This window comes from Myotis myotis, unplaced genomic scaffold (assembly GCF_014108235.1).
Source record: "Myotis myotis isolate mMyoMyo1 unplaced genomic scaffold, mMyoMyo1.p scaffold_m19_p_2, whole genome shotgun sequence".
NCBI classification, from domain to species: domain Eukaryota; kingdom Metazoa; phylum Chordata; class Mammalia; order Chiroptera; family Vespertilionidae; genus Myotis; species Myotis myotis.
Genome location: NW_023416324.1, coordinates 90,393,075 through 90,404,393, shown reverse-complemented (window position 1 = coordinate 90,404,393; position 11,319 = coordinate 90,393,075). Strand labels below are relative to the sequence as shown.

General features: G+C 53.6%; 1 protein-coding gene across 1 annotated transcript; it reads right to left on the bottom strand.

Moving 5' to 3' along the window:
* Nucleotides 1-1,868: 1,868 nt before the first annotated feature.
* On the bottom strand, nucleotides 1,869-10,700 carry NRN1 (neuritin 1). The gene is made up of 3 exons (XM_036352577.1): nucleotides 10,410-10,700; nucleotides 6,144-6,288; nucleotides 1,869-3,046 (listed from the first exon to the last, which is right to left on the bottom strand). The coding sequence occupies exons 1-3, from the start codon at nucleotides 10,462-10,464 to the stop codon at nucleotides 2,818-2,820; spliced, it is 429 nt and encodes a 142-aa protein (XP_036208470.1). The 5' UTR covers nucleotides 10,465-10,700; the 3' UTR covers nucleotides 1,869-2,817.
* Between the last annotated feature and the right edge of the window lie 619 nt (nucleotides 10,701-11,319).

Genomic DNA, 11,319 nt, shown 5'->3' with positions numbered 1-11,319 from the left:
TTCTCAGACCTCGTTTCTGAGACTGGCTGCCCAGCGATCCTGGGCTTGCTCCCAGCGCCCGTGAGCGTGGTCCCCGCCTAGGTCGGGGCGAGGGAGCCCGGGACAGGACGCCTAGCTTTCTCGAGGCTCCCCCGGGCGATCTGGGACTGGGCAGAGTTGGGGTGTGGAAGGACCCGGCAGCCGGGCGCCCTCCCTGTGGGGCGACCCCACCGGGGAGGCGGTTGCCGCCGAGAGGAAGGGGTTCCCTGAGAAGAACCCTGTGGGGAGAGGAAGTGAGCCGCGCTCCCAATCCCCGCCCCTCGTCGCTCTGCGCCCTCCCTCAGGCTCGCCTCCAGGCTCGAGTGGAAGGAGATTGATTTCTGAGTGGGAAGATCGCGCTGGGAGGGAAGGGGTGTCCACCAGGGTCGGGGAGGTCTCTCCCCCCACACGCCTCCCCCCCCCCCCCGCCCCGCGCACTGGGGGGCCTGGGGGAACGACGTATGCAGTTTCTTTGGCCAACAAGGGGCCTAGTTGTGCGCACCGGCTCTTCCCCAGTTTGCGGAGGGAAAGATTCCGATGGGAGGCAGCACGCTATTCGGGCAAAATTGACGGGAGACTACCCTCCCTCTTCCTCCTCGTTCTCCGCCCCCTCATTTAATAGATTCGTAATTAAAACAGGCTCAGACATTGTAGCTTGATTTGCAGGGTTTAGCTGGGGTTAGAATAGTCCTGTTTATACTTAGACGGAAAATACTGAAAATAATCCCTGCAACGAAACGATCAAAACAACCAGAGTTTCCCGGTGCGTGGATCTCCTTTGGTTTTGACTGAGCATCGGGGATCGAAGGAGGCGGGGGAGCTGTTTCCAGGAGCGGCGGGCGCGGCGCGTGCGTGGCGGGGCCGCGGTAATGTATGCGGCCATTAGGAACCCGCGCAGCTTCCAGCGCTCCGGGCGCTGGGACACATGTGTTGCAGGAATTCAATCCGTGGGGAGAATGCAGATTGGGTTGTGACCCACTGGGTTTGATTTATGAACTTTCGCACTAGCGATTGTTTACGCATTGCATTTCAGAACCCCGCGCACGCTCCAGGCGGCGGCCCGCAGGCTCCAGGGCGCGGGAGCCCACCGCAGCCTCCTCCGCCTCCTTCCACACGTCTCCCTCCCCCACCCCCCAGCTACCCCGGGGGACCCCGCAGCTCCCTCCCACCTGCACCTTCTCCAGGAAATCAGAGTTTGATTTCATTGAACCCAGACACGCATGTGGTTCTCCCTCCCCCAGCCTGCAGTCCCGCAGCCCTGGACCCGGTTCCCTCAGCCCCTGCTCACTCTCGAATGTTTACTTCTAGGTAAGGCCATGGGGCCTATAAATAGGAGAGGTGGAAGCAGCTCTACTGCCTGATCAATAGGGCCCTGTCTCCTCGCCATTTCGGCTGAGCTGTCATATTAATTATGAAAGGATTCACCTGATCCCTGCCAGTGACCACAGCCTCCCGGCCCCTCCGTTAGAGCCCTTAATGGCGGTTCCTTCGCGAGCTGCCCGGGCCACCGCAGAGGAAGAGGCTAGTCGCGGTTAAGGCCCGGCCTGCAGGGAAGGGGGCTGAGGGCCGGCCACTGGCATTCGGTCTGCGCGCGCTTTCTCAGAGGAGCGCACACACTCCCCACGCCCTTACCCAGAAAGGATCTCTGCTGTTGCGTGGATTTCTCTTCTTAGAGTAAACGGGATTTCTGAGAAATTGCTATGTCCTAGTTGAGGGGGGCCTGCTTGAGATGATAGGTGATGGAGTGGCGTGTGGACGGGTGAATGTATCCCCTGGCTTCATGAGTCCCTTCCGGGACCTCTGAGAACGCTGCCAAGAAAGCAGGCCTTGGACAGGAAACAGACAACGCCCCCATTTCAAACAATAACTTTATTTTATACTTCTCTATACTTTGTAGCAAATCTTTTTTTGCTTGAATTTAATTTATAATAAACTTTTTAAATTACATCTCTCTCTCTCTTTAAAATCAAGGCTCTCTATGTCAAAATCTTTTTAAACTATATTTTAGATTAACATTGAACACTCCCCCCTTGTGATCTACACCGGTGGATATTCGGGTATTACTGTATGTGTAACAGCTAAAACAAGAGAGGAGGGGAAAGAAAGGCTTGGACTTGGAAAGATGCATCAATAACAGCAGGTGAAGCTGAACCTCTCAGTGAATCGAGCAGCACTTCTTCCGGCAGCCTTTACCTCTAACCCGGGAGTTCCCCAGCTCTTTTCCTCTCTGCCTCTGACCCTTCAAACACAAAGCCGACAATCTGTCCTTTCACTGTTCTTGAGGAGAAATGTGCAGTGGAAATGATCAAAACAAGATACTGTGGAAGAAAGGCGTGAACGTGAATTATTCACCATATGCTTCCCTCGTGGTCATCTCTCTGAACTCATTCCCCTGGCCTTCTCCTCTCCTCTTTCCTATTAGGAGGAGCCCGTCATTGGTCATGTATTCACATGATTAGTATAGTAGGTGGCCCAGGGCCATTCCTGAGATTCTTTTGCCAAAAAATAAAATTTTTAAAATGGGGTGGGTTTATCATTTTCTTATTGTTATGTGAAGAGGGACTAAAGCTGAGGTCCGATTTTGGCTGTGCTTGCTTGCTCACTGATTGGTAACATTTGGCAAATAAAACACAAGAGATCAAACGAAATCAAAGAGAATCAAGATTTCCCACAATCCTATATGAGTGTTTTCAGCATCACAGAGAATCACAGGGTCCCCAAAGAACGAATGGATCTTCCTTTCAATTTCCGGGAGCATGGAGTGAGTGTGGGTGGGCGAGGGGGGAGCCGGCCCCGCGGTCAGAAGGAAAGCCAGGTCGCTAAAGCTGCCGAGAGAGACGCCAGGAGCACGGAGAGCGCTGGGAGCAGGGACCCCGCCGCCCCATTGCCGCTGCCGCAGAGTTCGAATAAGCTGCCTTGGATGTTGAGGTTTTTGGATTCTTTTCTCAGTTTATCCCATATCTCTTTCGCCCCTTCCTGGCAATCCGTAAGGGCTGTGACCGTGCAGCTGTGGAAATCCTCCCAGTATCTGGCGAGGAACAGAACAAACAGAAGAAGCAGGTTCACTTTAGGCGCGTGGGAGGACCCGGGGCCTGTGCCCGTGCGCCCAGCGCTCTCGGCGTCACCAGCCTCCGCGGGTGCCCCCACCCTCCCTCCCCTCCACCGCCCTGGCGCCTGGGCCCTGCGAGGTCCGCCCTCGCCGGACCCAGCCCACCCTAGCAGCTGCGGCCCGAGGAGAGGGCCTCCCCGCTCCGGGTCTGGTCTCTCTCCCGGGTGCCCGGCGGGGACCCAGCAGCCAGGAGCCGGGGCCTCACCGGCTGCGCCAAGCTGGCACCTCGGCCTGCGCCAACAGATTGCTTGTCCTCCTCGGGGGAAGCTAGGAAAACAGTGCTAAGCCTTGCAAGCTGCCGCCCATTAATGCCTCTTAGCTTGCAAGAAGGGTTACTGGCTCCTGGCGCAGCCCTCCCCGCTGGGCTTCTCACTTTCTCCTCCCACCCCTCCTCCCCTGCTGTCTCTCTCCCTCCAGGCACCGCCTTATTCTCCCCCACCCCACCCCCGTCTTTGCCCTTTCTCCCCACTCCCTGCCTTGGGTCTCCCGTTCTTTTATTTTCCTTCTTCCCTCTAACCTCCTTTGTCTTCCTCCTTTCCACCTCCCCTCGGTTTTCCTTGGTTCAGTTCCTCACTGCTTCCCCATCCTCACTGGCTTCGGTCCTCCGTGGCTCCTCGCGTTGCTCTCCAGTCCCCCAGCTCAGATTCTGTCAGGAAGCTCGGGCTTGCCTCGCCCCTTCCCGGGTCGGGGAGTGTTGGTGCCCGAGCCCCTAGGCCAGCTTTCGACACCTACCTTTTGCAAACCTCTGTGCTCCCCCTTGCGCACTTGGTCTCTCTTGCGCACCTCTTCTCTCCCCGCCCCCCAGTCTTCTTCTCGGACTTGGATCCCGTGAGGCCTCCTCCCCAGAGCCTTAGGATAGTGCCCAGCCCCCAGGCCAGGACTCCAGGGCTGGCGCGGGGCCCAAGGTTGCCAACCTTTGTGACACCTGGCTCCTCGTCCTCCCTTCCCGCCTCTTCCGGAGCCTGGCACCTCCCTCGGCGCCTTCTTCCCCCAGAACTCAGTTCCTGGCCCCGCCCCCACAACCTTCATCCAACCTGTCCTTCTTTATTGTCCCCCTTCTTCTGAAAACCCAAAATAGATCTCAAGCCTAAATATAATTCCAACCCGTGATCGATTCCTGGGGCGCTGTCTCCTCTCGGTGCAGGTCGATCTGTGTCTCAGTAACTCCGGCTGGCTTCCACCTCAAGGGGCCCTGAGACCACCAGGTCACCAGTGACCACAGACTTCGCAGTTTGGTTGCATTGTCTCCTATCCCTTCCTTCTGCTCTTTAGCCTGGCCTGTAAGCACGTTGAAGGCAGGCACTATGTTTGATTTATCCTTGTTTCCACTCCCTCACCATCTTCTGGCAAATAATCAAGTTAAAATGCTTGTTGGATTGCCTGGAGCTATGGTGTTCTCTAATGACCTCCCAGAGTTCTAATTTATAAGGGGGGTGGGGGGGGTAGTGGTCCTGGGGTGTAGGGCTTCTAGGTTCCTCAAATGGAAAAAAAAATAGCAAGCTTTGAGAAACCTAAGAGGTGGAGGCACAGTTCTCTGAAAAAATGGCACCTCCCAAAGGGAGTCTAACTCCCTCCTTTCTTTATGCCCAGAGGGAACAAGCCCCCCTGGAGGGAGAGAGGCATGGTGGAAAGGGTCAGACGTCCAGGTGGGACTGAAAGGAGTTGTGGAGCACCCAGTGCACCAACTCAGTGAGAGCCTCAACCCAGCTGTGGCCTGTGACCTCTGGAGGGGTCCTCCTCATTTCCATTTTTCAGGACCAAATCTTGCAAAATAAACTCAAATAACTTGGAATAACCAAGTTGTGGCAAATGATGGAGCATTTGGGAGCTGATCTATATTTAACCTTTTATTGTGAATAGATGTAATCTTACCTAGCATCAGATATTTGGAATTATAATAGGTAGGTATGCATCCCAGACCCAAACATTTGTCCCTTTCCTGTTAGGAAGGTACCAGCTACTTAGCTGCTGTGGCTCCTAGTGGGTATCTGGATGTTTAGGAAAATGCATAGCAAAATTGACCCCTGTTTAACTACTCATAATTTAAATACACCCCACACCCCCCAGGAATTAGAGAGAAGAAGGACTTCACAGTATAAAAAAGGTGGTACAGCAAATGGTCACTCCAACCTCTGGGGTACAAGGAATACCCGTTGCCTTGACTTTATTGAAAGGGTCTTTATGAGGGGGGTATCATATCTGTTTTTGAAAAATAAAATAAAGTGTGTGTTATTGCAGAGGATAGGGATATTTCTAAGGCTTGCAGCAGCTGAAATGTCACTGAGCCTGGCCACGAACTCTTTCATGGCGCTCCTTGGACCCTTAACCGCCCTGGCCTTTTAATACATGTAGAGTCTACATTGTAGACCAAGAAAGAGGGGAACAACAACAACAAAAAACCATGGAGGGTGACTACCCTAAACCTAGCAAATTACTACACACTCAACAGTCACCAGATGCCCAGAACACGTCTTCTTGGGCAAAGTCATTGGCAGGAAACAAAATATCCTCTCACTCTTTTTCCCAGGAAGAGGAAGGGGGCCCAGTGCTCCCTTGCCTGCACTCCAGCTTTCTTGATGTGTACTTGAGGGGAGTTTTAATCAGGGGAAATGGACAAAATAGGTGATAGACTTTCCTTTTAGGCAAATGTATCAATACCTAAGCCTCCCCTGAAACCAAAACTATTCTTTGTAGGGTACTAGGCAGGCCTCTCATTCAGAAGCAAAGACTGAGGAAGACTGCTCCAAACAGGGAGGAATTGGCAGCCGCTCTCGCTGCCCCTCGCCCTGGTTTCAGCGCGGAGGATGAGCACGCCTCTGTGTTGGACTGGGCCTCCTCAGAATGATCCTCCTCTGCCCACTCCAGGCTACAGCGTCCCCTTGGGCGGCGCAGGCCCTGCCGAGGCCTGAGGGTGGGAGCCAGCAGGTGAGAATGCGCAAATTCGAGTCGCCACGGATCTCCCACCCCAGCAGCGCCCCCCGGAATAGGAGCCTAGCAGGCCAGGGAGGACACTTACGTGCACATGGTCTTGACGTTCGTCTTGTCGTCCAGGCCCTGCGGGTAGTTGGCCACGCTTTCGCCCAGTTTGAGCAAACAGTTTGAAAAGCCCTTAAAGACCTCATCGCACTTGCCCGCTGCTCTCACGGCCTGCACCAGGTACGCTGCGGGGAGGAGGGGACACCGGTCAGCAGCGCCCAGATCCCTCTCGGCAGCCCCCCTCCCGCTGCCCCCAACTCGGCGCGGCTTGGCCCCTGTGCTCCAGAGTGAAAGGTGAATGAAAGATTCGATCCCGAATGAACGACCTGCACCCAACTAGGCGCCTTCTGCAGGCTGTCGTGTCTGAAGGTGTGGGTGGCCCCGTAGGGAGGCTCTCCCTGTCCCGAAGCTCCTCCTGCATCTCGATCTCTCTCTTTCCCGTTCCTACTGTCCACTCTTCTCACCTCCCTTTTCTCCTTTATGTTTCTCTTTCTACTCCCTCCCTCCTTGTTTCCCAACGCTTCCCCAGCAAGCCGTCCGGCTCTGGGAGCGCAGCTTTCCATTTCTGAGGTGACAGGGGGGGCCTCACAGCAGAGAGCGGGGTGAGGAAGGGGTGGAGGTGACACAGCACGGGGCCACGCAGTGGAACCTGACGCTATGCCACGTGAAAAGCCTGGCCGTGGCACCCAAGTCCTTGGTGGGCGCTCAGCAACACTGCTGAATAAATCACTGCTGAGTAAATGAGTGAAATCTCTGGCAGCCACCAGCGGCCACCAGAACACCGTGCGGACTATTTTCCCAGGGAGATCCTTCCTGCGCAGAGAGCAGCCTGGGCGCCTGGGACTAGGCGAGGTGACAGTGGTCGGGGCAGTCTGGGCCCTGCAGAGTCATGAATGTGTCTGTGCGGGTGACCCTGCGTCACCTCGGTGGAGGCCAAATCCGTGAGCCTTGGGTCCCCCGCTTCCTGTTTTCCCCACACTCTTACCCCCCCCCCCCCGTTTCTCCCCGCCCCCCTATGGTCACCACTCCAGCCAGGAGCAGGGTGGGACCTTTCCTCTCCAGGCTCAGTCCGGCGGCTGAGGGCCAGGGTGGCTGCCGTCCGGGGCTGCGGGCCTCCGGCTCCCACTACCTCCAGGTGGGGGCGGGGAGAGCGGCGGGCGGCGGGAGGGACCCTGGTGCTGGAGGAGGAGGGGAGGAGACCCAGGCCGATCTGAGGTCCACCCTCTTGGCCTCAGGTCGGTCAAACCCTGCGGTGCGAGAACTGGGAGAGGCAGAGACAGGCTCCAGACCGCGGACGCGCTGCCTTGGCCATTTTTCTCCATTTCAAGGCCAAAGAACCCGGATAAACGTTGGATGGCGAAAGGCCAAAACCACTCAGGGCGCCAGGAGGTCGTGCAAGAAGCGCAGATCTTCGCTGTTGGAGCGAGGGGAGGGGAAAGAACAGGCGAATCTTCTCAGAATCGAAATTGGCCTAAAATGCCCAAGATCTTTCACGCCGCTGCGGCTAGAGTGTGAATGTCTCGGGGGAGGACCGTACCCCCATCCCCCTTCCCTGGCCGCTGGTTCCCTTGAGCCCCTCTAGACGCAGACCAGGGGGAAGGTGACCGAACCTGCAGCAGCCTGCAAGAGCACCGTTTGCAAATTGCTGCAGAAGCAAGGCGGGCCTTGCGCTCTCTAATCCGGAACGGGAAGCTCTGGGGAAGGGGCTAAGGTTAACTTCGATCTCGGCTCAGGCTATAGGTAAACCTTCACAGACAACCCCTGCCCCCGTCAAACGAAATATTAAAAGCCCATGCGACTGCAATATCAGGTAGAATACTAAGAGAGAATAAACGAATGTTGGTTCTCATAGGAACACGATCACAGTGAAACAAATCCTACCCGTTGTCCTCTACAATGCACGCCACAGATGCAGTTTTGCAGCGAAGAGACGAAATAAAATACACTCCATCCATTCCCACCAAATCCCCGGCTCTCCTTATCCTTTACCTCCACCCTCCAAACGCGATAGCAAAGAAAGTAGCCCTTAAAACGTATTGACACAATTTTAAAGGGGAGCTGGTGTTTGCTGGGGGCGGGGAGCTCTCCGGTCACGTTATCTTTCCTGGCTCTGCCGGAGGAGACCCTCCATACCGCGCATGTGTGAGTGTGTGCATGTGTAAAATAAGAAGTCGTGAACATTTCTTTTTTGGAAACTAGACTTCTTGGTTTCTAGCTGGCTGTGGGAGGCCGGGAGCTTGCGCTCGGGACGTATTTTGCAGGCTCAGGCATTTGCGCAGGTCGCAGTCCGCGCGACCCTCGCGGTGGTTTCTGAACCCGACTTCAGAGAGGCTAGGGCGGGCCGGCCAGGCTCCTTCCCTGTTCTCGGGTGTCCGCACCTTGTCTCCCTTCCACCCGTTCATTCATTCCTTTGACCTCTCATTCATTCCAAACTTCCTTCAGCCGGGTCTTAATTTGCGTTCACCACCCTTTCCTCCCCCTCATTCCCCAACCCCCACTTTTCTTGCCAAATGTCAATGATTTGGGAAAGCTCCCAGACATGAATTAATAAAGATCGAGAGGCTCTGGTGCGGGAAAGGGCAGATATTCGGGAACAAATTTGCTCAATTTCAATCCCACAGCCAACAAATGGTCATTTTCCGGCTGAGGTTAATGTGTTCCAAGAGCATCCCGCATGCACAATTGCTGTCTTTTTTACCCCCTACCCCCAACACACAGTAAGGTTATTTTCCACCGGGAAAAGGGAGCACCAACATTCTCCGAATAAAATCCCCATATCAAAATAGGTGCTGCTGCCTACTCTCTAAAAATTTGCAGGCTAATTGCAAAATTCCACATTCACTTATTTCCAATATTTAAGGGATTGGCTGCAATTAGAAATATTCTTTATTTATTGCAGTTCTCCGCACTAATGTCAAAGATTCAAACAGCCAGATTCAAAACATCAAGTCATTTCTCAGAATTAAAGGAAAACGCCAACATCCTGCATCTCCACTCTCTAAAATCCCTATAATGTTCATGCAAAAAATCAGATACTCAAAATCATGTCAAATGCATAAAATCTGCTGCAAAGAATCCATTTTATTGTATCAATAACTCCAAACTCTGTTCCCTTCACATTTCTCACGAAGAAAAATATTATTAATTTTATCTCTTGCCCGAAACCAATTCCCTAAAGCTCCCCCCCCCCCCAATACTGCAAGGATTTGTCTGCAAAGAAATTTACAGCCTTGAAATGATAGAAGTCAACAATATTCTGTCACCAGAAACCCCGTTTGAAGAGTTTCTATTTTTCTCTTGCCCATTCTCTTAATAATCAGCTTCACTTTCACTTTTAGGCCACCTTAATTAATACTCTGACCCGCATGAGAGAAGGGGGTTTTCTGGTACTCCCTTCCATAACTTCATTCTGGATGGAAAATGTGAACTTTTTAAAACCCCATGACAGCAGAACTAGGACTCAACATTCCTTAACATAAAATGGGGACTACATAAATCCATCTGTAATAACCCCAAACAAACAATAAAATAACAAACACCCAACATAACATATTGCAAACACTTTTTAACCCTTTCCTGTATGTAAAATACAGATGCCTATGTGGAAAGGAACAGGCAAACATTCATAGAAAATTATATTTACATATATTTGGTGATGTTTAACCTCCTCAATGATAAGCACATTAAAATACTACCCTGGGGCTCCACATCCTTCTCAATCTGACCCCCAGCCGGTCTGCAGTGCCCGGTGCAAATGCTGCAGCTAGGGTATGGGGGTGGGGTGGCAGGAGTATGACAAAGTTCTAAATGCAGCATTCTGCGCCCCGGAATATCTGCTTTCTGCACATAAACTTTCCAGTTCTAGCTGCTTAGCCATCTTGTTGCTGCAATCACCTTTCCACCCTTCAAAATAATACCTTGCCATATAGCAGGGACCAATGCATTGCCCCAGAACATATCAAACCTGGTCTAACCAAGAGAGGGAAGAAGAAGAAGAAGAAAAATGGACGTGTTCTCTGTTAAAAATAGGAGAAAAAATCCCCTCCTAAATCGGCTGGTCGCTCACATTTCCTGGATAACATTGGGAAGTCTCTCTCCTTTTTCTTTTCTTTTTTTTTTTTTTTTTTTTAGAAAAACCAACCCGGGACTTGCGAGTCCACAGGAACCGATGCCCCCACCCTTGGGGGTTTGGGGCTTCTCCGCACCCCGGGACGGCTGCTAGCCAGTCGGACCCTTTGATGCCTCGGGCTTGGCCGGCCGGCAGCCTCCTGCCACCCGGCGCGAATCTGGCTGGGCAGCCACTTACCTATTTGCACCGCGAGGATCAGTGAAATATATCTGCCGTTCAACTTAAGTCCCATCCTACGTTTAGTCAAACCATTTGCGACCGCAGACCTTTAAATAGTTAGTTTAGAGAACGCGGGGGAAAGCTGAAAAATAGGCATTGCCAACAAGTTCCAGGAGCGACGGAGACTTTCTGCACCGGGAAAGCAGAGGGAGGAGAGAGAGGGAGAGAAGGAAGAGAGAGAGGGAGCAGGAGAGGGAGGGAGAGAGAGAGAGAGAGACACACACACACACACACACACACACACAGAGACTGAAGGAGAGAGGGGGAAGAGCTGGGAATGGTTCACTCCATTAGGAGGGGGCGGAGGAAGTACAGCCGCACGCCCACGAGCAAGGCCTGACGTGGGGGATGACACGGAATGATTAAAAAAAAAAATAGCGACACCTTGGTAGAAAATCGCCATTTATAGTCATCCGAAGCTGGAATTAATCACATATCTCCAATTAATTTGCGACCCGAAGGAAATCTTGCCTGGGGTGACCAATTCCCCACCCCTGCGGGCACCCGCGTCTCCTCGCGGTTCCCGGGGCCCCCAACCCCGCCCCCTTACAGCGCAGAGCAGGGGGAGCTCTCCTCCCTCCCCCGCCTGGAGCCAGGGAGTACCTGACGCGCCCACTCGATTGTTTCAACCTGCTCCCCCTTCTCCACCAGCTCCACAGTGAACCACCCCCTCCCTACGATGCAGTAAGATTTAAAGGAGCGGGAGAGGGAAAGTAGCTATCAAGCTCGATTAATTCGAATCTCCGCGCCCCTCTGCCCCTTATCCGCAGCTTCCCCTGCACTTGCCTACCCTCTTTTTCTCCAATCCAGCGGCTGAGCTCCGGTCGAAGCCTGGAGCGCGTGAGCACACACTCACGCACAACCACGC

Bases quoted from the DNA above. Each gene is read 5' to 3' on its own strand.
- NRN1 (XM_036352577.1), bottom strand. From the start codon at position 10,464: ATGGGACTTAAGTTGAACGGCAGATATATTTCACTGATCCTCGCGGTG. The intron at 6,289-10,409 runs GTAAGTGGCTGC...TCCTCCCCGCAG, and splicing joins GATCCTCGCGGTGCAAATAG to CGTACCTGGTGCAGGCCGTG. The intron at 3,047-6,143 runs GTAAGTGTCCTC...GTTCCTCGCCAG, and splicing joins AACGTCAAGACCATGTGCAC to ATACTGGGAGGATTTCCACA.